General features: G+C 42.2%; 1 protein-coding gene and 1 non-coding gene across 3 annotated transcripts; both read right to left on the reverse strand.

Annotated features, from left to right (window-relative positions):
- Positions 1-894: 894 nt before the first annotated feature.
- LOC121302498 (oxysterol binding protein) lies at positions 895-16,636 on the reverse strand. 2 transcript variants are annotated; one of them, XM_041232511.1, is made up of 16 exons: positions 16,480-16,636; positions 14,794-15,037; positions 14,120-14,328; positions 13,401-13,654; positions 12,746-12,944; positions 12,361-12,478; positions 11,914-11,968; positions 11,373-11,549; positions 10,212-10,457; positions 9,145-9,265; positions 8,512-8,615; positions 7,520-7,615; positions 5,581-5,765; positions 4,747-4,967; positions 4,232-4,272; positions 1,367-1,551 (listed from the first exon to the last, which is right to left on the reverse strand). In XM_041232511.1, the coding sequence occupies exons 2-16, from the start codon at positions 14,925-14,927 to the stop codon at positions 1,402-1,404; spliced, it is 2,310 nt and encodes a 769-aa protein (XP_041088445.1). In that variant the 5' UTR covers positions 14,928-15,037; positions 16,480-16,636; the 3' UTR covers positions 1,367-1,401. The 2 variants fall into 2 exon arrangements, with proteins under 2 accessions (XP_041088443.1, XP_041088445.1); XM_041232509.1 differs by lacking the exon at positions 4,232-4,272 and having other exon boundaries at positions 895-1,552.
- An 849-nt stretch (positions 16,637-17,485) lies between these two features.
- On the reverse strand, positions 17,486-17,576 carry trnar-ucu. Its single transcript is given in 2 exon segments — positions 17,486-17,521; positions 17,540-17,576. It is a non-coding gene; the product is annotated as a tRNA-Arg (tRNA).
- Positions 17,577-26,638: the final 9,062 nt, after the last annotated feature.

A 26,638-nucleotide genomic window follows, 5' to 3' on the forward strand; every position in this document is an offset into this window, starting at 1 on the left:
CCTCCCCTCCACAGAAGCATGTTCGCGTAAAGGAAGGAAGCGGGCCTCGCGGCTCTGTCTATAAAAAGATGACGGATCAGGCATGCCGTCCGTCCACACACACACTCACTCTCACTCTCTCTCTCTCTCTCAAATACAGCACTTCTTAAAATTATTACTTTATTGGATTGATTTATTTCGTTTTTAGGGAAGGGGGCGGGTACACAGCAGGACGACACTTTATTTTTTTTTTTTAAACTCCCCAACCTAAAAAAATTCTCAAAACCTGCTCCTTCTCTCGCTCTGGAAACGGCCAGTTTGCCAGGACTCCCAACAGCGACCAAAACAGACTTGAGATTCTTCCAATAGGGCTTCACGTCTTCGATTATTTTTGTAATCCCCGTCTCTTTCAATTCGTTTTTTAAGTGCCGCATTCTCTGCGCTGGTAGAATCCTAGCTGACAGGCTGCGTGGTTTCACGCGGCGAGGGAACCGCATCAGAGGCTGACCTTTCAACCCTGCCGATGCTGAACCCCAAAAAAGGGAAGGCACGCGTGCTTTTATTTCAATAATAAAACCTTGCGTTTAAACAGATCTATGATGTGTTAATGAAACTAATCCACGAATGGGGAGATCGCTTTTATTAGCACTAGTCAAAATATCACTGGTCCTCCCCTTTAAAAGTAGCGCTGACCATCTCTAAAATCCATTCTCTTGCCTCTTATTGGTGCTAGATACATTAGGACTTTGCACATTTAAAAGGGATGGGCCAGCGATCCTGTTAATAAAGCTAATAAGAGGTGAGAGAATGGATTTTAAAGATGGTCAGCGCTCCTGTAAAGGGAGGGGGCAGTGATCCTGTTAATAAAGCTAATAAGAGGTGAGAGAATGGATTTTAAAGATGGGCAGCGCTCCTGTAAAGGGAGGGGGCAGTGATCCTGTTAATAAAGCTAATAAGAGGTGAGAGAATGGATTTTAAAGATGGGCAGCGCTTCTTCCAGCTTGCGAGAACAGAACTCTTACTTTTCTGATAGATTTTGTTATTTTTTTTCTTGTAAATGTTAAAAAGAAGAGGGACAAAACACCATAGTTGAGATTCAATGAAATTCCCGGGGAGATGGTAAATTCTCAGTAATCCTGCCATCAAACTCTCCTTCGCAGCGTTTCGCTGGGAAAAAAACATTTAGATATATTTTATATATATTAGTGCCTAAGAATTTTTATTTTGTAGTGTAGAACTGTGTTGAGTAGGGCCAGTAAAGTGGATATTTTCAGTAATAACTACCTCTCTCCCACCCCTTCAGATAATTCTGTGCAGCACTGTCCCCTCTCTCTCTCTCTCTCTCTCTCTCTCTCTCTCTCTCTCTCTCTCTCTCTCTTTCTCTCTCTCCCTCCCTCCCCTCTCTCTCTCTCCAGAAAGTTTCTATGAGGTGCTGAACACATCAGGGCAGGCTGACCAGTCCTGACTCTCTTTGGCTTCCCAGTAGCCCCCGCGGTAGACATTTGTGATCTCTCTCGTGACGGGGTCCTCTTTCCTCTCGAACCACAGTGCCTTGTAGGTGTCCACGTGTGCCCTGATTTAAAAAAAAAAAAAAAAAAAAAAAAAAAAAAAAACAGACATTAGTGACGAAAAATAATTTCTACAAATAAAACAGTTTCTGTGCGCCCTCTGTAACACGTTATGATGTCTGTAACCAACAGATTTAAGGCTAGGATCCAATACTACGTTCTACGCATGATCACCGAGATCTAGCACCACCTAGTGTGCAGCTGGCGTACTGCAAAACACACCGCGGGAAACGCCAGATTCAAAAAGTGCCACTAGATGGTGCTGGATCTCACTTCTATAAAGACACTGACTGACCCAGCCTGTATTACACGCGTCTGTGGCAGTGCAGCTAGAACTACAGCTCCCAGCATCCCTCACCATTACCACGGGTGCAAAGGCATGCTGGGAGCTGTAGTCCTAGCCAGGGCTGGACCAATTCACAACACAATAACTACGGCAGCGCAGCTAGAACTGAAGACCAGCTCCTGAACTCAGTCAAAGCAACACAGACTGAACAAAAACAATGTAATACAGCCCAGCCCAGCTCATTGCAGTTAAAGAACTACAGCTCCCAGCATCCCCCGCCATTGCCGCGGGTGCAGACGCATGCTGGGAGCTGTAGTCCTAACTCAAAGCAACACAGACCGAGCAAAACAATCATAATAATAATAATAAACACAGTGTTTGAGTGACTGCAGCATTAGGAGTCCTAATAAAGTCAGGTTTGCCCAGTTTCCCAGTTCAGAGTCTGTATGTTTAATTAATATTAATATTGGTTTTCCAAAGAGCTCAGAATGAACAGGCACATCATACCACGCAGAGGGCACAGTAAACCACGAAACCTGAAAACGACTTTGCATTTACAGAAAGGTCTGCATTTCAGAGACAGAAAGACAAACACACACTGGCCACGCCCCCTTCCCGCCTTCTTTCCACTCATTAACCAATCACCAGCTGCCTCCTCTACTGAAAGACATTCTTCACAGCCCAGTTACTCGCAGACACACTGCAGAGGTGATGAAGGACGTGCGGCGCCTGTAACCCTTTCAGTCCTGGCGGGATTTCAACACCCTGTTGGAATTTCTTTGGTCCCTCAGGTACAGCTCTGGCCAAAAAAATTTTGCATCATCACCCTGTAGAAATTAACTCCCTCAGCTTCATAGAGCAATGAAAGCTGCTGAATAATGTTCCTTTGTTAACATATTGAATTCCACCCCCTCTATATAGAATGAACTCCCTCAGCTTCATAGAGTCCAGTGAAAGCTGCTGAATAATGTTCCCTTGTTAACCTATTGAATTGCACCCCTCTATATAGAATGAACTCCCTCAGCTTCATAGAGTCCAGTGAAAGCTGCTGAATAATGTTCCCTTGTTAACATATTGAATTGCACCCCCTCTATATAGAATGAACTCCCTCAGCTTCATAGAGTCCAGTGAAAGCTGCTGAATAATGTTCCCTTGTTAACATATTGAATTGCACCCCTCTATATAGAATGAACTCCCTCAGCTTCATAGAGTCCAGTGAAAGCTGCTGAATAATGTTCCCTTGTTAACATATTGAATTGCACCCCCTCTATATAGAATGAACTCCCTCAGCTTCATAGAGTCCAGTGAAAGCTGCTGAATAATGTTCCCTTGTTAACATATTGAATTGCACCCCCTCTATATAGAATGAACTCCCTCAGCTTCATAGAGTCCAGTGAAAGCTGCTGAATAATGTTCCCTTGTTATCATATTGAATTGCACCCCCTCTATATAGAATGAACTCCCTCAGCTTCATAGAGTCCAGTGAAAGCTGCTGAATAACGATTTAAAACTAATGTCTCAATCCTGAAATTCTAGCTGATGCAAAACTGTTGGCCACAGCTGTCAACTTGCATTCCAAAATATATTTTAATTTATTTATTTGTGTTTTTTTTTTTTTTTTTTTTTTTTTTTTTTTGATCACAAAACAAAAAATTTCAACCCAAAAATAATTCAGAGCTGAACAGGTTTAAGGCGATTTCTCTATTGGCTGAAACACAAAAACACGCATTGATTCAAGGTTGCTATACTTGGACAGTGATATAGAAGCACACACCAGGGGGGTGGAATGTGAAGAGGGGAGGGGCACAGGGGGTGGATTTGAGTGGCCAATCACGGTCCTGGAAAGCCATTCCACTACTGGTCTCTGTTTCTAATTATTATATGTAGTTATTCATCAGACAAATTTACCCAGAGCGACTCGCAGAGACCAGGGGGGGTGAACTCTGCATCATCAACAACTGCTGCTACTGCAGAGTCTCTTCCAATAGGACCTTGTTTGTTTGGCGTCTCGTCCGAAGGACGGAGCACAAGGAGGTTCAGTGACTCACTCAGGGTCTCTCACACACACACAGTGAGTCAGGGGCTGCTGCAGAGTTTCTTCCAATAGGACCTCGTTTGTTTGGCGTCTCATCCGAAGGACGGAGCACAAGGAGGTTCAGTGACTCGCTCAGGGTCTCTCACACACACACAGAGAGTCAGTGTGAGCCGGGTGATTTGAACCTCCTGGTATCAAGACCCCTTTTCTTTAAACGCTGGACCAGCCAGCTTCCACCATCTACACAGATCCATAAGTATTTATTTATGTATTTCGTTATCTGCGAAACCTGCCGTGGAATGACCCATCAGGACCGTGTGGAGGGAGGGGGGCGGTGAAAGAGAGAGGGAGAGCGAGTTACTTGCTTTTTATTGGAGAGTCAGGGGGAGAATCCTTAGGGTCAGCTAAAAAGAAATCAAACAAAAAATAAAACAGACACACACGGAGAACAGAAAACGAGAACGCAGCACTTTGATTTGGGGGGAAGGGAGCGAGAAAGACTCATGGCGACATGAAACAAGGAGGTTAGTTAAAAACACATCCGAGAAAGACTTCTAGTGGAAATGTTTGCCACTGAATTTACACTGAAGACGCTGAGAAAGACTGCTAGTGGAAACGTCTGCCGTTGAATCTTTCTAGTCTTATATAGTTTAGACCTTACATAGAGTCGGATCCAATAAGCAAATCAATTAAATCAATAAAAAATAGCGATCGTCACGTATCCGAAAAATTTTTCAAGCTATTTTCAATATTAGTTGGTTAATAAATAAAAAAAAAAAAAACAAAGAAACCACACAGCTCAGCGCCCCCCCCCCCCCCCCCCCCCCCCCCCCCCCCCCCCCCCCCCCCGTGGCGGGGTGTGGCAACTGCAGGCTCACCATCTTCCTCTGGTTTGACGGCCTCGGACTCCCTCTTGCGCCTCACAGCTCGCTGCTTCTCCTCCAGGCGCTGCTTCTCCGAGTTGGCCTCGTCCCAGCGGCCGTTCTCCATCAAGCGCTGGTCTGGGCGGAGCCTGCTGTCAGTTGGAGCCACGCCCTCCTCTTCCTCGTTGAGTGACAGCGCCAGGTTGGAGAAATAGTACATGTTCTCAGCGTTCTCCCTTCGCCAAAAAAATAAATAATTCAGTCTGTACTGGAAGCCATAATAGTAGCAAGGTAGTATTTCATGTTAGATTTTCTGTTATGTATCTGGCAAAGCTACAAAGCGCTGGTGTGGAATTCTATATGATAACAAGGGAACATTATTCAGCAGCTTTCACTGGACTCTATGAAGCTGAGGGAGTTCATTCTATATAGAGGGGGTGCAATTCAATATGTTAACAAGGGAACATTATTCAGCAGCTTTCACTGGACTCTATGAAGCTGAGGGAGTTCATTCTATATAGAGGGGGTGCAATTCAATATGATAACAAGGGAACATTATTCAGCAGCTTTCACTGGACTCTATGAAGCTGAGGGAGTTCATTCTATATAGAGGGGGTGCAATTCAATATGATAACAAGGGAACATTATTCAGCAGCTTTCACTGGACTCTATGAAGCTGAGGGAGTTCATTCTATATAGAGGGGGTGCAATTCAATATGTTAACAAGGGAACATTATTCAGCAGCTTTCACTGGACTCTATGAAGCTGAGGGAGTTCATTCTATAGGGAGATGCAAAAAGTTTGGCCACAGCTGTAGAGACACACACACACAGAGAGAGAGAGACTCACGGCAGCGGGTTCCTCCTCCACAGGTCCTTGGCTCTCAGGGTCTGGTAGACAGTCTTCTGCCTGCCCTCCGCCCCGTTCTCGCCCCTGGTGCTCTGCATGACCCGGGAAAAATCCATCTTTTCATCCCAGGTCCCTGACAGGATGAAGTGAGCTTTCCCGCTGGAGTCCGTCACCACTCCCGTCACCTGAGAGACAGGGAAGAACCCGGGTTCAGGACCGCCCCACCTCCTCAACACCCCCCTGTTCAGACTGCGCTGGTGGATCTCTTGATCGCCCCCTGCTGGTCTGTGCTGGACTCGCCTGACCTCAGCGCCTTGTCACTGGATCCTCAGCTGACGCGCTATCCAGCACTATTGCACTGCTGATCTGTCACTGTAGATATAACTCGCTGTGATGCTAACTTGCAGCCTCCTAGTTCATACTGGATTCTAGCAGTGTTATTATTATACACAGCATCCTAGTTCATATTGGATTCTAGCAGTGTTATTATTATACACAGCATCCTAGTTCATATTGTATTCTAGCAGTGTTATTATTATACACAGCATCCTAGTTCATATTGTATTCTAGCAGTGTTATTATTATACACAGCATCCTAGTTCATATTGTATTCTAGCAGTGTTATTATTATACACAGCATCCTAGTTCATATTGTATTCTAGCAGTGTTATTATTATACACAGCATCCTAGTTCATATTGTATTCTAGCAGTGTTATTATTATACACAGCATCCTAGTTCATATTGTATTCTAGCAGTGTTATTATTATACACAGCATCCTAGTTCATATTGTATTCTAGCAGTGTTATTATTATACACAGCATCCTAGTTCATATTGTATTCTAGCAGTGTTATTATTATACACAGCATCCTAGTTCATATTGGATTCTAGCAGTGTTATTATTATACACAGCATCCTAGTTCATATTGTATTCTAGCAGTGTTGTTATTATACACGGCCTCCTGGTTCATATTGTATTCTAGCAGTGTTGTTATTATACACGGCCTCCTGGTTCATATTGTATTCTAGCAGTGTTGTTATTATACACGGCCTCCTGGTTCATATTGTATTCTAGCAGTGTTGTTATTATACACGGCCTCCTGGTTCATATTGTATTCTAGCAGTGTTGTTATTATACACGGCCTCCTGGTTCATATTGGATTCTAACAGTGTTGTTATTATCAGCGCTTACTGTAAACTGCACTGTGTTTAAATATGAAGCTTGCATTGTAACCCTGTCTGTGCTGCCCTGTGACACCTGTGCGCCTGGGAGAAAGCAGGGATCTGGGAAATAAATAATATCATTATTACTAATTATTATTAATCCCAGCTCAGCCCCTGACTCACTGTGTGTGTGTGAGAGACCCTGAGCGAGTCACTGAACCTCCTTGTGCTCCGTCCTTCGCATGAGACGCCAAACAAACGAGGTCCTATTGGAAGAGACTCTGCAGCAGCCCCTGACTCACTGTGTGTGTGTGAGAGACCCTGAGCAAGTCACTGAACCTCCTTGTGCTCCGTCCTTCGGACGAGACGCCAAACAAACGAGGTCCTATTGGAAGAGACTCTGCAGCAGCCCCTGACTCACTGTGTGTGTGTGAGAGACCCTGAGCAAGTCACTGACCCTCCTTGTGCTCCGTCCTTCAGATGAGACGCCAAACAAACGAGGTCCTATTGGAAGAGACTCTGCAGCAGCCCCTGACTCTCTGTGTGTGTGTGAGAGACCCTGAGCAAGTCACTGAACCTCCTTGTGCTCCGTCCTTCGGACGAGATGTCAAGCAAAGGAGGTCCTATTGGAAGAGACTCTGCTGATGACGATGATGATGCAGAGTTCACCCCCCCTAGTCTCTGCGAGTCGCTTTGGATAAAAGCCTCTGCAAAACGACTCATTAACAATAAAGTACATTCTGTAAAATAATCAGAGTTTGATTTATTTCTTACCTTTCTGGCTACGTCTCTTGAGAAGTAGCTGTAAGGAGCGAATTTCAAGTGGCACTTATCCCCAGTATTATGGTTGACGATATCAATTTCTCCAGACTGGAGGGAGGGAGAGGGAGAGAAAAAATAACTCATTAAAAATAACATTTATAGAACAGCCTTTTTATTTTATAGATACAAAAGCGCCAAGTGTGGAATTCAATATGATAACAAGGGAACATTATTCAGCAGCTTTCACTGGACTCTATGAAGCTGAGGGAGTTCATTCTATATAGAGGGGGTGCAATTCAATATGTTAACAAGGGAACATTATTCAGCAGCTTTCACTGGACTCTATGAAGCTGAGGGAGTTCATTCTATATAGAGGGGGTGCAATTCAATATGTTAACAAGGGAACATTATTCAGCAGCTTTCACTGGACTCTATGAAGCTGAGGGAGTTCATTCTATATAGAGGGGGTGCAATTCAATATGTTAACAAGGGAACATTATTCAGCAGCTTTCACTGGACTCTATGAAGCTGAGGGAGTTCATTCTATATAGAGGGGGTGCAATTCAATATGTTAACAAGGGAACATTATTCAGCAGCTTTCACTGGACTCTATGAAGCTGAGGGAGTTCATTCTATATAGAGGGGGTGCAATTCAATATGTTAACAAGGGAACATTATTCAGCAGCTTTCACTGGACTCTATGAAGCTGAGGGAGTTCATTCTATATAGAGGGGGTGCAATTCAATATGTTAACAAGGGAACATTATTCAGCAGCTTTCACTGGACTCTATGAAGCTGAGGGAGTTCATTCTATATAGAGGGGGTGCAATTCAATTTGTTAACAAGGGAACATTATTCAGCAGCTTTCACTGGACTCTATGAAGCCGAGGGAGTTCATTCTATCAAACTGTTAGCCACAGCTGTACAACCACCCGCCAGAACACTGTCAATGAGGTGAAGGACAAGTTGGGTGAGGTTTGGTTTTTAGTTGCGAATCGTTTCACCTGGTCTATCCACAGCTTGCCCACTATGATGTTGTGGACTGTGGTGGTCACTTTTTTCCAGGTGTAATGGTTGCCGCTGTTTGCAAACAGGCAGTGTATGGTACCTGAGAGAGAGAGAGAGAGAGAGAATGGAAATTACGAGAAGAAATTCAGACAGACTCCAATGATAAGTGTATTAAAAATCCAACCTTGCACAGATTCTGCCTTCCAGCTAACTCAGTGTTAAAACATACAAATCAACTGACACACACACATAGAAACTTTATATAATATTATACTGCTATTAAATTACATGTGCAATATCAGGGTTTGATTTTACTTAGTTATGCAACTAGACATTCGAGTTCCCCTTGTAGCCTCCGACAGCGTGACTGTACCCCCATAAAAAAAAAAAAAAAAAAAAAACAGGCAACATAATCCCTTCTTCTTGGTGTCTGTGTTAGTTTACTACATTCTGAAAAGAGTTTAGCTTCATTAAAGTTGCAGACAGACAGACAGAAAGACTCCACACACACAAACACAGATTGCGATCCCCTCAATATCTTGCGAGCTACAGAAGGTCTTTGTCCAGTTTCATCGCAAACCGGACGAGCGCTTCTCCAGGTCCAGCGTGCGACGACGTCATCGACTCACCCAGCGGCATGATTGACAGGTATTTCCCACGGAACTTGCTGGCGATGGCTATCTCCTGCCGCAGGGTCCAGCCTCGCTTCGACTCCGCGTGGTGGGCGGCCGCGGGCGGGTGGTGGCTGACCTGGAAATGAGAAAAACGCAAAACAACGTTTCTACACTGTGTGCAAAAAACCAAGACATTTCATTAGATAGATAGAGATAGACAGATAGATAGATAGACAGATAGAGATAGATATAGATAGATAGACAGGTGGACATAGAGGTAGACAGACAGATAGATACAGACAGACAGACACAGATAGGCAGAAAGATATAGATAGACAGACAGATAGATTGATAGAGAGATATAGATAGACAGACAAACAGATAAACAGACAGACAGCAGCGCTGTGTCAATTTGTTAAAATTACAATGTTCCCTTTCCAGTCTGACATCAAAAAGATGTCAAGCACAGGTCTCTAGTCGTTTTTTCTCCAGAAAAACAGAGAGAACCTTTCAGTGGCCAAGTGAAACTGATAGGAGCCGAAAAAAGGGGCGTATCTGATAGCCGCCCCCCTGCACCACAGAGATAACACGAACATAACAAAGGAGACGGCTGCTTCTGCATCCAGCGCTCAGAGAATATCACAGACCTCTGCAGAGCGTTCTGAGATGTTACAGTAATAAAATAATGACTGGGATCACGTTATTGAGGAGTTTGGTGATAAAACGAGTGATCAGGAGAGGATTGATCAGTGCGCACGTCTATAAAGAGGTGTGTGAACAGCGAACAAGGGGTGGGGCTTGGCTGGAGACGCAGTGCTGAGTGTCCTTTTGCGATTCAGTGCCTTTTAAACCCGTTTTACTCTGAAAATATTTTAAAACGGCGCTTGTGAAAATAAATTGGACCCGACGCGCCCGACAAGCCCAGAACAAAATGGACCTCAAAGGGTTAAGAGCTAGATACAAAATCCACTGACTTCAGTTCTAATCTAGCCCGTGTTGCACAAATCTACGGCAAGAATCTAATAGCACCTCCACACAGACATAGGAAAAAACACACCAGTGCTCCCAGTACGACGGCTCACCTGCTCGCACAGGGACCGGTAGCCGCTCTCCTCCAGGCGGTCCAGCTCGAAGGTCTCTCCCAGCAGGGGGTTGAAGGGTTTGCCTGTGCGGAAGACAGTGGTGGAGTACGAGGAGACAGTGAAGGCAGCAACGTAGCACAGCTGCTCCAGGGAGCTCTCGCACTTGGCAGCCCGGTCCAGGAGCTCTGAGTACTCCAGGTCTTCAGTGAGGCGTTGCAGCATGGAGATGGGTTCGTTGAAATTGACCTGCAGAGGGAGGGGAGGTGGAGGGGATGAAGAGAGGAGAGGAGACGAGGGGAGGTGGAGAGGAGAGAACAGAGTGCATTTATTATTGAGAAATTCAGGGCTGGAGTTAGAAATCTATTTGGGACTGGATTTGAAAAGCTTGAAAAACAAGGACAGGCGGGGTAAACGATGCTGCTGCGGGAGAAAGTCTCGCATCACGAAACACAGTTCAGAGTGAAGCTGAGGGAGTTCATTCTATAAGCCGGTTCAATGCTTTTGGCTGTAGCTGCAGTTCTCTGTGCAAAGCAAGAAATCACTTATCCACAGGAGGCTGGCTGGGCCAGCGGTAAAAGAAAAGGGGTGTGGATACCAGGAGGTTCACCCGGCTCACACTGACTCTCTGTGTGTGTGTGAGAGACCCTGAGCGAGTCACTGAACCTCCTTGTGCGCCGTCCTTCGCATGAGATGCCAAGCAAACGAGGTCCTATTGGAAGAGACTCTGCAGCAGCCCCTGACTCACTGTGTGTGTGTGAGAGACCCTGAGCAAGTCACTGAACCTCCTTGTGCTCCGTCCTTCGCATGAGACGCCAAACAAACGAGGTCCTATTGGAAGAGACTCTGCAGCAGCCCCTGACTCACTGTGTGTGTGTGAGAGACCCTGAGCAAGTCACTGAACCTCCTTGTGCTGCGTCCTTCGCATGAGACGCCAAACAAACGAGGTCCTATTGGAAGCGACTCTGCAGCAGCCCCTGAGTGTGTGTGTGAGAGACCCTGAGCAAGTCCCCCCCCCCCCCCATGAGACCCAAACAAACGAGGTCCTATTGGAAGCGACTGTGGATGATGCAGAGTTGACCCCCCCCCCCCCCCCCCAGTCTCTGTGTGGCATTCGGGCAGCAGCCTGTCCTGAAAGACGCGATCGCGGTGCTGTGTACTCACGGGCATGGGAATCTTGGACAGCTCTTTCCCGATGCAGTTCTTCATGATGCTCCACAGGTTCAGGCTGTAGTTGGGCTTGTCCGGGATTCGCGTGCGCCGTTTCTTCCTCGGGACGAGTTCCTTCGACGCTGACTCCTGATTGGCCGCCGCCTGCTGCTGCTGCTGCTCCTCACGCAGCTGAGAGCCAATCAGAAATCAGAGATGAAGAAAAACAAAACACAGCAAAACAACGAAACATAAGAGGAGAGAATGGATTCTAAAGATGGTCAGCGCTCCTGTAAAGGGAGGGGCCAGTGATCCTGTTAATAAAGCTAATAAGAGGTGAGAGAATGGATTTTAAAGATGGTCAGCGCTCCTGTAAAGGGAGGGGCCAGTGATCCTGTTAATAAAGCTAATAAGAGGCGAGAGAATGGATTTTAAAGATGGTCAGCGCGCCTGTAAAGGGAGGGACACTGCTAGTAACTGCACTGGTTAATGAGAGACCCATCATAAAGCTGTAGAGTCGCAGTGTTCTGGTAAAATCAGAAGCCAATTTACTCACATGATCTTCCAGCCCCATTTCGCTACTGATGCCGCTGACATTGCTGCCGGTGCGCCTGGCAAACAGACAAAAGGAAATCGCTTTATACTGTGTTACATACAGGGCTAGGAATCAGACTCCCGCTGCACAGCAGTGTGATCCAGTCCTGGTTTCACTAGGCGTTTAATAATCAGACTCCCGCTGCACAGCAGTGTGATCCAGTCCTGCTTTCACTAGGAGTTTAATAATAAGACACACCTGAGCTTGTTCCCTAGACACACTGAGGGCTGATTAAGCTGGTAGTAAAACCTGGACTGGGTGACACTGCTGTGCAATAGGAGTCGGATTTAATTTATTCAGCATCTTTCACTGGACTCTATGAAGCTAAGGGAGTTCACTCTACAGGGTGATGCTGATGCTAAGGTTTTGGCCAGGGCTGCAGTTATTAATACAGATTGTTTGACTCACTTGTGGTATTTGGGGTCTGCCGGCACTGTGATGAATTCGGGAGCATCCTCGATCGCGTCAAAGAACTCGTTCTCATCATCGTCACTCAAATCTCCTTTGCCATGCCCGCCACCGCTCCCTGCAACACAAGCCAATCAATGAATCAATCAATCGACTGATCAGTGATAGCGAGCAAGAGACAGAAGCAGACGCACACACATGCACACAGAGATAGAGAAGAGACAGAGACACACAGAGAAGGCAGACACACACACACACACACAGATAGAGAAAAGACACACAGACAGAGAGAGACACACACACAGAGAGGGAGAGAGACAAAGAGGGAGAGAGAGAGAGACACAGACAGACAGACAGAGAGGAGAGAGAGGGATCCACCCCTCACCCTTGGAGGAGCTGGCGCTGCCAGGGCTGCTTGCAGGCAGCACAGTGGCTCCCCGGAATGCCCTCTCCAGGTTGTTGTGCTGCTTGGCCAGCTGCTCCAGCGTCTCCTCCAGTCGAATCCGCTGCTCCCTCTCATACTGGAACGACTTCTGCCACTTCTTACTGTGAGTCTGAGCCAGAGACAGGAAGTCCCGGCACGCCTGGGGAGAGAGAGAGAGAGGGAGAGAGAGAGGGACAGAGAGGAGGAGAGCGGGGGACAGAAAGGAGAGAGAGCAGGACAGAGTGGAGGAGAGCAGGAGAGGAGAGAGAGCAGGACAGAGTGGGGGGAGAGGAGAGGGTAGAGAGGGGGAGAGGAGAGAAAACGAGATGTCACTGAACAGAACCGAGAGGTCTTTGCATGTTTTCTAGAACAGCGATTCCCAACCCCGGTTCTGGCAGACCCCCCCCTAGACCTTTGACTTTGTTCTGCATCTCTTAAAAAAAAAAAAAAACAGCTGCAGATTTCAAGCTGCTCCTAAAACCCAGACAGGCTAACTCAAACCCTGCAGCTGTGCAAGAGCTGAGTCTTCCAGCCTCCTCAAAACCCGGCACGCGATAAAAAAAATAAAAATAAAAACCGGACCGCGTTGACAGAGCCGGTCGATCGCAAGCCTCACGTTGATCATGGCGTTGGAGGTGATCCGGAACAGCGTGGCTCTCTCGTTGACCTGCCTGATCTTGTCCCCGCTCTCCGGGGGCAGCTTCAGGCTCTCCAGCTCGCTCAGGGAGCGCTGCAGGGCGGCGCCATGCTTCCCGATCAGGTCGTGGCAGGTGCTCAGGTCCTCCACCTTGCAGGTGAGCGTCCGCAGCATGGACTGAAACTCCGACTTGTCCCCCTGGGAGGAGACGGGAGCCTCGTCGCCAGAGTCATCTGCAGAGGAGGGGGGAGAGAGAGGGAGTTCGGAACTGATCCGTGATGCTTTCTTTATGCGAGGTGCCTGACGGATGGAAAGGAACGCCAGAGCGGATGTCAGCGAGCTATCAGTGCCTCCTGGAGGGCCGTGCCTTTACCAGGGGAGACCCTCGGGGACCCCTGCGCTCCCCTGACTGTGCGACTCACCCTGCACACCACGCAGCCGTGCCTTTACCAGGGGAGACCCGCAGGGACCCCTGCGCTATCCCGCGCTCCCCTGACTGTGTGACTTGCCCCCTGCACACCACGCGGCCGTGCCTTTACCAGGGGAGACCCGCAGGGACCCCTGCGCTATCCCGCGCTCCCCTGACTGTGTGACTCGCCCCCTGCACACCACGCGGCCGTGCCTTTACCAGGGGAGACCCTCGGAGACCCCTGCGCTCCCCTGACTGTGCGACTCCCCCCCCCTCCCCGTGCAGGTACCTGACTCAGCCTGCATCTTGACTGCCTTCGCCTTGGCGAGCTCCAGGGCTGTGATCCAGCGCTGCCGCTCCACCTCGGAGCTGGCTTTCAGGTGGTAGGTCTGGGCGCCCCCATTGGAGATGACGAAGTTGCAGGAGTCCTCCACTGTGATGTTCGCCGTGGCCAGGTTTATCGTTCCTCGACACGTGTGCCCCATTTCTGCCTGGGTCCTGCAAATCAGAGAGACAGACAAACAGGCACACAGACACAGACAGACACACACACAGAGAGAGAGACAAACAGGCACACAGACAGACACAGATATACACACACAAACACAGACAGGCAGCGACAGACAGACAAACGCACACAGAGTCAGACACAGACACACACAAACACAGACAGAGAGAGACAGACACACACATGCTGTATTTTATATCTATACAGAATTTGCATGTTATTGTAATAATAATAATAATAATAATCCTATAATTTGCCCGCTGTGCTGTGCACAATCAGCGAAACACAACACGAGGGTTGGAGGGACGCAGAGACCCCACCAGTCATTTACAACCCGCCCTGACCAGAGGCCAAGGGAAGAAAAAAAAAACCCGACAAAAACACACACACTCTGCTTCCAATACATCCCCTCATTGAGGGTCAGCTCCTTTTTAACGGATCTAAACTCATCTTACCTGTAATATGACAGGAGCCCGTTGCTCAACACGAACCAGCGCCGCTGGTAACCCTTGATGTAGTTGGTCCATTTGAAGAGCCAGCCTTTGTACATGTCTCCCGGGGTCGGGCTCGTCGTCTTGGGTTCGGCCATGTCCACAGCAAGCTCCGGTCCGTTTTTACCTTCTCGTCAGACCCAGTCCCCACGAACGTGATTATTCCACTTTCTCGCAGGGAACTGACACGGGACCGTCCCGGGTCCGGCTTTCAAGAAGAACAACGCGTGTCAAAAACACAGCGACCCCTCTGCTATCTTCCTAGACAGTGTTGTTATTATTATTATTATTATTATTATACAGGACAGAGTGATGAAGTAATAATTACAATATTATAGCTGTAAGGGAATGCAGACAGCCCACGAGGTTACGTAGATTTATTTAGCATTAAATAAATAATATTATTGTATAATAATATTATTAATATAATAAACTTGCTTATTTGTTTTTTGAAATAATAAACAAAAAATTTATGTCGGGCCAAACTTAAAGACAGCAAAATTAACCTTTAAGTAATCTTGATTAGACATAAGAAAGATTATTTTATTTTAAATTTTCCGCTTTATTGGCTCAGCCACAAAACCAAAACTTCGAACTTCAAGGCCCAACCGCTTTGCGAAACTTTTTTTTTTTGTCGAAATAAAAAAAACAGCGTAATAGTAGTTATTATTATTATTATTATTATTATTATTATTATTATTATTATTATTATCTATTAACCTAAACTATTAGTCAGTCGTTTAAATAAGTTACTCAAACTTTGGTTTTGTAATCATAGCATCTGATCGGTGTCGCAGGGCCAAAGCTAAAATCAACCCCCTTTTTTTATTTTGCAAATTTTTCTATTAAAATTTCGGCGTTATTTGTATTTTTTTTTTTTTTTTAAAGTAACTTTAATATCTTGCGATCCTAAGCGTGGGGGGATATTTGCAGTCTGGTTATTAAACAAGACTTAAAAACGATCGTGCAAAATGCCGGCCTTGCAGCAACACCCCCTTTCTATGTAATGAATCTCGAGTATTTCTCTCCTCTATCGCTTTAATTTAAAGATTAAAACGATAAACACACAAACAGAGAGACCTGGAGGGTGAAACAGCAGCCCTGCTTCGCGTTTCTTGTTGTGTTTTGTGTTTGCAACCCGATCTGCGCTTATAATATCTCTTACACCACCTGACTCAAAGACCTGGGTAGGGAATTATTCATAAGACTCTTATTATTATTATTATTATTATTATTATTATTATTATTATTATTATTATTATTAATAATAATAAGTTAGTGACATGCAGTTGTTGTCAATTCGTGGACTGCTGGTTAATTAAACGTGCTGGCAATCCGCCTATCGTGTGTACATTATGTTTATTATTATTATTCTTCTTCTCGCTTATATTAATATTAAGGATGTTGATGACAGTGTCGACGGCGTGCTGTTTTCTCTGTTCAGCTCGTTAATGTCACCCTGCCGCTAGCACGCTGTATTTGGACAGTAGGTGCCGGTGTTTTTAATGGCTATTCGGGGCTGATTTCCAAACCGAAGCTGCAAAATAATTCACCAGCCCTCTTGTCTTGCACAAGCAAGCCCACTTCCCCCCCTCCATAGGGGGCACAGCCCCCCTTCAAAATAATCTGCAGAATCAGTCGTCCACTCACAGATCCGAATGCGGTTCGGTTCCGAGTCGGGAGGAGCGCGAACCAAGCTGGGTCTCCTCTTCTTCTTTGATTTATTTGTTGTTTGTTTGTTTAATGAAATGAATAAATCGTGATGAAGGGCCCGGGACGGACACATATACACGTTGCACAAGAACTCGGAAACGCGTTGCTGGTGGGTTCTGGAATTCTCATTCGCTAAAGCTTCCACGACGTCACAAAGAGGGTGGGAGCGTCACAATCGAACCCGTACTGCGCTCTGATTGGCCCTCCCCCTCCCCCTCCCCCTCATATGAGCTGAGCAAGTATTTTCTCAAATCTATAACTCAATCAATCAATCAATTAATCAATCAATAAATATCGGATTGGATCTCAGCGTGCGAATTCCTATTGGCTGCTACGTCATCGCAGATGAAACAGGACCCGCCTTCTCACATTGCTAACTCTCCCCATTGGCTGTTGAGTTTTCTTTGCACCCTGGTGTTGTCAATCATTCGACCTGTGATTTCAACGCCACCCCCCCCCCCCCCCCCCCCCCCACTTGACAGGAGACTCGAGTTAAGATGATTGGCTAACGGTGAAGCTACTGGACTCTTTTCGTTGGTCTGTTCAGTTCGGCACACACACACACACACACGCACACGCACACGCACACGCACACGCACACGCACACGCACACACGCACACGCACACACACACACGCACACGCACACACGCACACGCACACGCACACACGCACACACGCACACGCACACACACACACGCACACGCACACGCACACGCACACGCACACTAGGTTTCGTATCAAGTTTTGCTGAAGTTTACCAACGTGGTTCTGAGGATAAAAGTGAAAAAAAAATATAAGGGCGAAAAAATATAAAGGCTTTAAACGGGTCTGAAGCATTGATACGCGCTGAGCTGCAAAGATGTCCGGTACCAGGCTGCTGCTAGCGGCATCCAACCGCTTCTCATATGCAATTACAGTTTGTTTAAAACACAACAGAAAAGTCGACTCTGGTGGGACTCGAACCCACAACCTTTGAATCACCTCTCAGTGCTTGACTAGAAGTCCAATGCGCTATCCATTGCGCCACAGAGCCGCGCATATCCATGTATATCTAGACACAGTCAGAAAGGCAGGTGATCAGAATCGCTTGACAGTTTCGGTAACGTGTGTTCTCAAGGCGTGTTTAATTGACATTTTAATTGACTCTTATTCACGTAACCGAATGTTATGAGACACACCCGTTCACCGAAGCCAGACCCGAACCTTGTAGCCGGACCCCGGCGCCAATAACCCACACAGTGTCAGCTGTGTCCAGAATGATTTGTGATGATAGCGTTTGATCTAACAACCAACGCTCTTACATTTCACAACAACTACTTGAAAGTTGCTTGCAACTCTAATTATTATTATTATTATTATTATTATTATTATTATTATTATTATTATTATTATTATTATTATTAATTTCTTAGCACACGGACTTATTCAAGGCGACTTGCAAAATACCACATTATAAAATATCACGTTACAGATGAGAGCTGGTATAAAGTTCACTCAGATAAGAGTCGATTAAACGTATAGTAGAAATATTTGCTTCTGTGAGTAAAGTCCATTAAGAACACGTTATTTTTTTTTAAAATTTATTTTCAGTTTTAAAAAGCGCACAGAGAGAGGAGAGAGAGACAAAGAGAGAGGAGAGAGACAAAGAGAGACAGAGAATAACATTCAGTATTTTTAGTGAGTATGGAAGTGAAAATGGGGCGGTCCCGCGGTTGAAACCATGCCCTTGCCCCCTGTCCCCCTTTTTTTGGGGGGTGCTGGGGGGATCTCTACCTAACACGGTATGGGACGATATTCTATGCCAAACTTAAGAATAAATGCATGAACTAATTTATTAATTAATCAATCAATAAATGCATATAGGAACAAATAATTAAATGCAGACCGTTATTTATGTATTTCGATATTTATTAATGTATTAATTTCTATATGTATTTATTTATTTATTAGTTTAGTTCTAATTTTTAGCATAGAATATTTGCATTGGTCAGTGCAGTAGCCGTGTCTCTCAATTTAAAAACACACCAAACCAAAAAAATATATATAAATAAATAAAAACAACAAACATTCTAAAATTAAAGAAGTACCAACAAAATAAATAAATAAATAATGATAATAAGAAGTTTTAAAAAGAGAAAGGGTTCGGAGCGCATTGTGCGACACCCCTAGATAGGAAACTTATAGGAACCCACCAGCCTGCCACTTCTTCATTTGTCATGCATGAAATATTGAAATATTGAAATACTGAATCTTATTTAGTAGCTGTACTTCAGCTAGTAAATAAATATACACACACACACATGCATATATATATATATATATATATATATATAGAGAGAGAGAGAGAGAGAGAGAGAGAGAGAGAGAGAGAGAGAAAGACAGACTATATATATATATATATATATATATATATATATATATATATATATATATATATATATATATATATTATATATATATTTAATAAGATAGATCTATAGCTATCTGGTAATATATGATTAATTATTCGGATCTATCTATATGTCTATCTATGTCTGTTTATCGCTTATAGGTCCTATCTATCTATCTGTTATCTATCATAGATATATAGATAGATAGATAGATAGATAGATAGATAGATAGATAGATAATTGAATTCAAGTGCAATTCATTTGGATTGTAAGTCAAGCTATAGAGCTATATAATGTAAAATACAGTTAAGTTTTGTAAATGAATATGTTATAGAACAGACAGCATGTTCATATATTTCCAGATGCATTTTTCAATGGGTCTTGTTTCTCACACTGTAAGGCAGGGGGTTCCCCACTCCGGTTTCAGGGTACCCCCGCCCCCCCCTTGTACCTGCGGGTTTTCATTGCAACTGAATAACTGAACCAAACCCTTCGTCGAACTGCCACATTCGCGTAATTAAAATCTTTTTGTTCAATCGTTTTCAGCTCTTGAACGGTTGAAGAGTTCAAGTTCCTTAGAAAATGTTACACGATCTCGAAATCTGTCGAAGCGCTGAAAACCAAACCCGTTATCTCTCTCGGGTTTGTTCCTCTTTCCCCAGCCCTCCATTCAACACATTTAAAAAAAAATAAAGCGTTGTTTCTCACACCCGAAGTAACGTTTGTCAGGTTGGTTTCACTGTCAGGTTGGTTTACAGATTTTTTACATTACACTTTATTTAAAATAAATATATATATATAAAATATATATATATATATATATATATATATATATATATATATATATATTTTATTAGCATTATATATAGTTATATGGGCTCATAATTATGATTAGTCATACCAAAATATATCTCGTGTTTTATATATATTTCTGGTTTAGCGAATTAGGCAGAGAGATAGATAGACAGATAGATATATATATATATATATTAAGATATATAGATAGATAGATATGCACTATAGTGTTACGTTAAGTGCCATACCTAACATTCTAAGTACATAAGACGATGATAGGCATGCTATATAATGTAAAATACAGTTAAGTTTTGTAAATGAATATGTTATAGAACAGACAGCATGTTCATATATTTCCAGATGCATTTTTCAATGGGTCTTGTTTCTCACACTGTAAGGCAGGGGGTTCCCCACTCCGGTTTCAGGGTACCCCCGCCCCCCCCTTGTACCTGCGGGTTTTCATTGCAACTGAATAACTGAACCAAACCCTTCGTTTAACTGCCACATTCGCGTAATTAAAATCTTTTTGTTCAATCGTTTTCAGCTCTTGAACGGTTGAAGAGTTCAAGTTCCTTAGAAAATGTTACACGATCTCGAAATCTGTCGAAGCGCTGAAAACCAAACCCGTTATCTCTCTCGGGTTTGTTCCTCTTTCCCCAGCCCTCCATTCAACACATTTAAAAAAAAATAAAGCGTTGTTTCTCACACCCGAAGTAACGTTTGTCAGGTATTTCACACAGACACAAAAACATTAAAAATGCACTAAATAAATAATTATATGCTATGCTGCTATCATATATATCTGCTATATATATATATATATATATATATATCTATATATATATATCTTATATATATCTTTAATTACTGATTGCTGCTGTATCCTGATTCCACTGCTCTTTCCCACTGTATTTAATGCTGACTATTTCATGTATTCTGCTGCTATCCTGTATTCTGCTCTTTCCACTGTATTTAATGCACTATTTCATGTATTATGCTGCTATCATGTATTCTGCTCTTTCCACTGTATTTAATGCACTATTTCATGTATTATGCTGCTATCCTGTATTCTGCTCTTTCCACTGTATTTAATGCACTATTTCATGTATTCTGCTGCTATCCTGTATTCTGCTGTTTCCACTGTATTTAATGCACTATTTCATGTATTGCTACTATGCTGCTATCCTGTATTCTGCTCTTTCCACTGTATTTAATGCACTATTTCATGTATTATGCTGCTATCCTGTATTCTGCTCTTTCCACTGTATTTAATGCACTATTTCATGTATTATGCTGCTATCATGTATTCTGCTCTTTCCACTGTATTTAATGCACTATTTCATGTATTCTGCTGCTATCCTGTATTCTGCTCTTTCCACTGTATTTAATGCACTATTTCATGTATTCTGCTCTTTCCACTGTATTTAATGCACTATTTCATGTATTCTGCTGCTATCCTGTATTCTGCTCTTTCCACTGTATTTAATGCACTATTTCATGTATTATGCTGCTATCATGTATTCTGCTCTTTCCACTGTATTTAATGCACTATTTCATGTATTATGCTGCTATCATGTATTCTGCTCTTTCCACTGTATTTAATGCACTATTTCATGTATTATGCTGCTATCATGTATTCTGCTCTTTCCACTGTATTTATTACACTATTTCATGTATTATGCTGCTATCCTGTATTCTGCTCTTTCCACTGTATTTAATGCACTATTTCATGTATTATGCTGCTATCATGTATTCTGCTCTTTCCACTGTATTTAATGCACTATTTCATGTATTATGCTGCTATCCTGTATTCTGCTCTTTCCACTGTATTTAATGCACTATTTCATGTATTATGCTGCTATCATGTATTCTGCTCTTTCCACTGTATTTAATGCACTATTTCATGTATTCTGCTGCTATCCTGTATTCTGCTCTTTCCACTGTATTTAATGCACTATTTCATGTATTCTGCTGCTATCCTGTATTCTGCTCTTTCCACTGTATTTAATGCACTATTTCATGTATTATGCTGCTATCCTGTATTCTGCTCTTTCCACTGTATTTAATGCACTATTTCATGTATTATGCTGCTATCCTGTATTCTGCTCTTTCCACTGTATTTAATGCACTATTTCATGTATTATGCTGCTATCCTGTATTCTGCTCTTTCCACTGTATTTAATGCACTATTTCATGTATTATGCTGCTATCCTGTATTCTGCTCTTTCCACTGTATTTAATGCACTATTTCATGTATTCTGCTGCTATCCTGTATTCTGCTCTTTCCACTGTATTTAATGCACTATTTCATGTATTATGCTGCTATCCTGTATTCTGCTCTTTCCACTGTATTTAATGCACTATTTCATGTATTATGCTGCTATCCTGTATTCTGCTCTTTCCACTGTATTTAATGCACTATTTCATGTATTATGCTGCTATCCTGTATTCTGCTCTTTCCACTGTATTTAATGCACTATTTCATGTATTCTGCTGCTATCCTGTATTCTGCTCTTTCCACTGTATTTAATGCACTATTTCATGTATTATGCTGCTATCATGTATTCTGCTCTTTCCACTGTATTTAATGCACTATTTCATGTATTCTGCTGCTATCCTGTATTCTGCTCTTTCCACTGTATTTAATGCACTATTTCATGTATTATGCTGCTATCCTGTATTCTGCTCTTTCCACTGTATTTAATGCACTATTTCATGTATTCTGCTGCTATCCTGTATTCTGCTCTTTCCACTGTATTTAATGCACTATTTCATGTATTCTGCTGCTATCCTGTATTCTGCTCTTTCCACTGTATTTAATGCACTATTTCATGTATTATGCTGCTATCATGTATTCTGCTCTTTCCACTGTATTTAATGCACTATTTCATGTATTATGCTGCTATCATGTATTCTGCTCTTTCCACTGTATTTAATGCACTATTTCATGTATTATGCTGCTATCCTGTATTCTGCTCTTTCCACTGTATTTAATGCACTATTTCATGTATTATGCTGCTATCATGTATTCTGCTCTTTCCACTGTATTTAATGCACTATTTCATGTATTATGCTGCTATCATGTATTCTGCTCTTTCCACTGTATTTAATGCACTATTTCATGTATTATGCTGCTATCCTGTATTCTGCTCTTTCCACTGTATTTAATGCACTATTTCATGTATTCTGCTGCTATCCTGTATTCTGCTCTTTCCACTGTATTTAATGCACTATTTCATGTATTCTGCTGCTATCCTGTATTCTGCTCTTTCCACTGTATTTAATGCACTATTTCATGTATTATGCTGCTATCCTGTATTCTGCTCTTTCCACTGTATTTAATGCACTATTTCATGTATTATGCTGCTATCATGTATTCTGCTCTTTCCACTGTATTTAATGCACTATTTCATGTATTATGCTGCTATCATGTATTCTGCTCTTTCCACTGTATTTAATGCACTATTTCATGTATTCTGCTGCTATCCTGTATTCTGCTCTTTCCACTGTATTTAATGCACTATTTCATGTATTCTGCTGCTATCCTGTATTCTGCTCTTTCCACTGTATTTAATGCACTATTTCATGTATTATGCTGCTATCATGTATTCTGCTCTTTCCACTGTATTTAATGCACTATTTCATGTATTATGCTGCTATCATGTATTCTGCTCTTTCCACTGTATTTAATGCACTATTTCATGTATTATGCTGCTATCCTGTATTCTGCTCTTTCCACTGTATTTAATGCACTATTTCATGTATTATGCTGCTATCCTGTATTCTGCTCTTTCCACTGTATTTAATGCACTATTTCATGTATTATGCTGCTATCCTGTATTCTGCTCTTTCCACTGTATTTAATGCACTATTTCATGTATTATGCTGCTATCCTGTATTCTGCTCTTTCCACTGTATTTAATGCACTATTTCATGTATTATGCTGCTATCCTGTATTCTGCTCTTTCCACTGTATTTAATGCACTATTTCATGTATTATGCTGCTATCCTGTATTCTGCTCTTTCCACTGTATTTAATGCACTATTTCATGTATTATGCTGCTATCCTGTATTCTGCTCTTTCCACTGTATTTAATGCACTATTTCATGTATTATGCTGCTATCCTGTATTCTGCTCTTTCCACTGTATTTAATGCACTATTTCATGTATTATGCTGCTATCATGTATTCTGCTCTTTCCACTGTATTTAATGCACTATTTCATGTATTCTGCTGCTATCCTGTATTCTGCTCTTTCCACTGTATTTAATGCACTATTTCATGTATTATGCTGCTATCATGTATTCTGCTCTTTCCACTGTATTTAATGCACTATTTCATGTATTATGCTGCTATCATGTATTCTGCTCTTTCCACTGTATTTAATGCACTATTTCATGTATTATGCTGCTATCCTGTATTCTGCTCTTTCCACTGTATTTAATGCACTATTTCATGTATTATGCTGCTATCCTGTATTCTACTCTTTCCACTGTATTTAATGCACTATTTCATGTATTATGCTGCTATCCTGTATTCTGCTCTTTCCACTGTATTTACTGTATTATGCATTGTGTGTGTTTTTACTGCATCTCATGTATGATGCATTTCTCTATGTTTGTAGTATTATGGGTTTTCTTGTATTTACTGCATCTTGTAAAGCGCTGTGTGCTGGTGCTCCACTATGAAAGGTGCTCTATAAAATAAAGATTGATTGATCGATTGAATAAGTTGTATAGAACTGCGTGAGTCTAGTGAATCAAAGCACACAAATAATTATTCATCATTCTCTCTCTCTCTCTCTCTCTCTCTCTCTCTCTCTCTCTCTCTCTCTCTCCTCTCTCTCTCTCTCTCTTCTTAATTTCACGTAAGTAAACCTGGGATACAGACTCGTTACGGGGACTGATACATCGACTCGTATCATAGATATATTATATTTTATGAAAAGGTAAAAAATTTTTGATGTATACGAGATTTTATCTATCATACAATTATATAAAAACTTTAGTAAAGGTTTCGTCACTTGTTCGAATTTTTATATTACATGACTTAAAAATGATATGTATATATATAATATATATCTCTTATTCTATATATACTAACAAAACATATCAAAAACATTTAACCAATATGTTCAAAGAAGTTATCAATTCTGCTTAGCTATTTAAAACAAAGATATCTCAAAAACACAAGAAACCAAGTTTCAAGAAAGAATTGTTCGTTCCTCTTTCTCCAGCCCTGCAATCGACACATTAAAAAAAAACTAAAACCAAATAAACGTGTTATTTTTCACAATCTGAGAGTCGTTTATCAACTTGGTTTCACAGAAACAGAAAAACTTTTATTTTTTTTTTGAAAAAAAATAATTTGGCTGTACATGCCATATATATATATATATATAATTTAATTACATGTTTGTTGTACAATTTGTTCGATTGCTGTTACATTTTATCTATATAGATAGGTGGATGAAAAAAAAAAATTGTCACCCAGTCCAGGTTTTAGGACCAGCTTGATCAGCCCCAGTGTGTCTAGGGAACAAGCTCAGGTGTGTTTTATTATTAAACTCCTAGTGAAACCAGGACTGGATCACACTGCTGTGCAGCGGGAGTCTGATTATTATTAAACTCCTAGTGAACCCAGGAATGGATCAAACTGCTGTGCAGCAGGAGTCTTATTTCCAGTCCCTGCAATGTAATTCCAGTCCAGTCTAGTGATATTAAACTGCAGTTACAATTTAATTCCAGTCCAGTCTAGTGATATTAAACTGCAGTTACAATGTAATTCCAGCCCAGTCTAGTGATATTAAACTGCAGTTACAATGTAATTCCAGTCCAGTCTAGTGATATTAAACTGCAGTTACAATGTAATTCCAGTCCAGTCCAGTGATATTAAACTGCAGTTACAATGTAATTCCAGTCCAGTCCAGTGATATTAAACTGCAGTTACAATGTAATTCCAGTCCAGTCTAGTGATATTAAACTGCAGTTACAATGTAATTCCAGCCCAGTCTAGTGATATTAAACTGCAGTTACAATGTAATTCCAGTCCAGTCTAGTGATATTAAACTGCAGTTACAATGTAATTCCAGTCCAGTCTAGTGATATTAAACTGCAGTTACAATGTAATTCCAGTCCAGTCTAGTGATATTAAACTGCAGTTACAATGTAATTCCAGTCCAGTCTAGTGATATTAAACTGCAGTTACAATGTAATTCCAGTCCAGTCTAGTGATATTAAACTGCAGTTACAATGTAATTCCAGTCCAGTCCAGTGATATTAAACTGCAGTTACAATGTAATTCCAGTCCAGTCCAGTGATATTAAACTGCAGTTACAATGTAATTCCAGTCCAGTCTAGTGATATTAAACTGCAGTTACAATGTAATTCCAGTCCAGTCCAGTGATATTAAACTGCAGTTACAATGTAATTCCAGTCCAGTCTAGTGATATTAAACTGCAGTTACAATGTAATTCCAGTCCAGTCTAGTGATATTAAACTGCAGTTACAATGTAATTCCAGTCCAGTCTAGTGATATTAAACTGCAGTTACAATGTAATTCCAGTCCAGTCTAGTGATATTAAACTGCAGTTACAATGTAATTCCAGTCCAGTCTAGTGATATTAAACTGCAGTTACAATGTAATTCCAGTCCAGTCTAGTGATATTAAACTGCAGTTACAATGTAATTCCAGTCCAGTCTAGTGATATTAAACTGCAGTTACAATGTAATTCCAGTCCAGTCCAGTGATATTAAACTGCAGTTACAATGTAATTCCAGTCCAGTCCAGTGATATTAAACTGCAGTTACAATGTAATTCCAGTCCAGTCTAGTGATATTAAACTGCAGTTACAATGTAATTCCAGTCCAGGTTGCATTTCGTTTTTGATAGAAGACCCCACAGCCCCAAA

This window comes from Polyodon spathula, chromosome 29 (genome assembly GCF_017654505.1).
Source record: "Polyodon spathula isolate WHYD16114869_AA chromosome 29, ASM1765450v1, whole genome shotgun sequence".
Lineage (NCBI taxonomy): Eukaryota > Metazoa > Chordata > Actinopteri > Acipenseriformes > Polyodontidae > Polyodon > Polyodon spathula.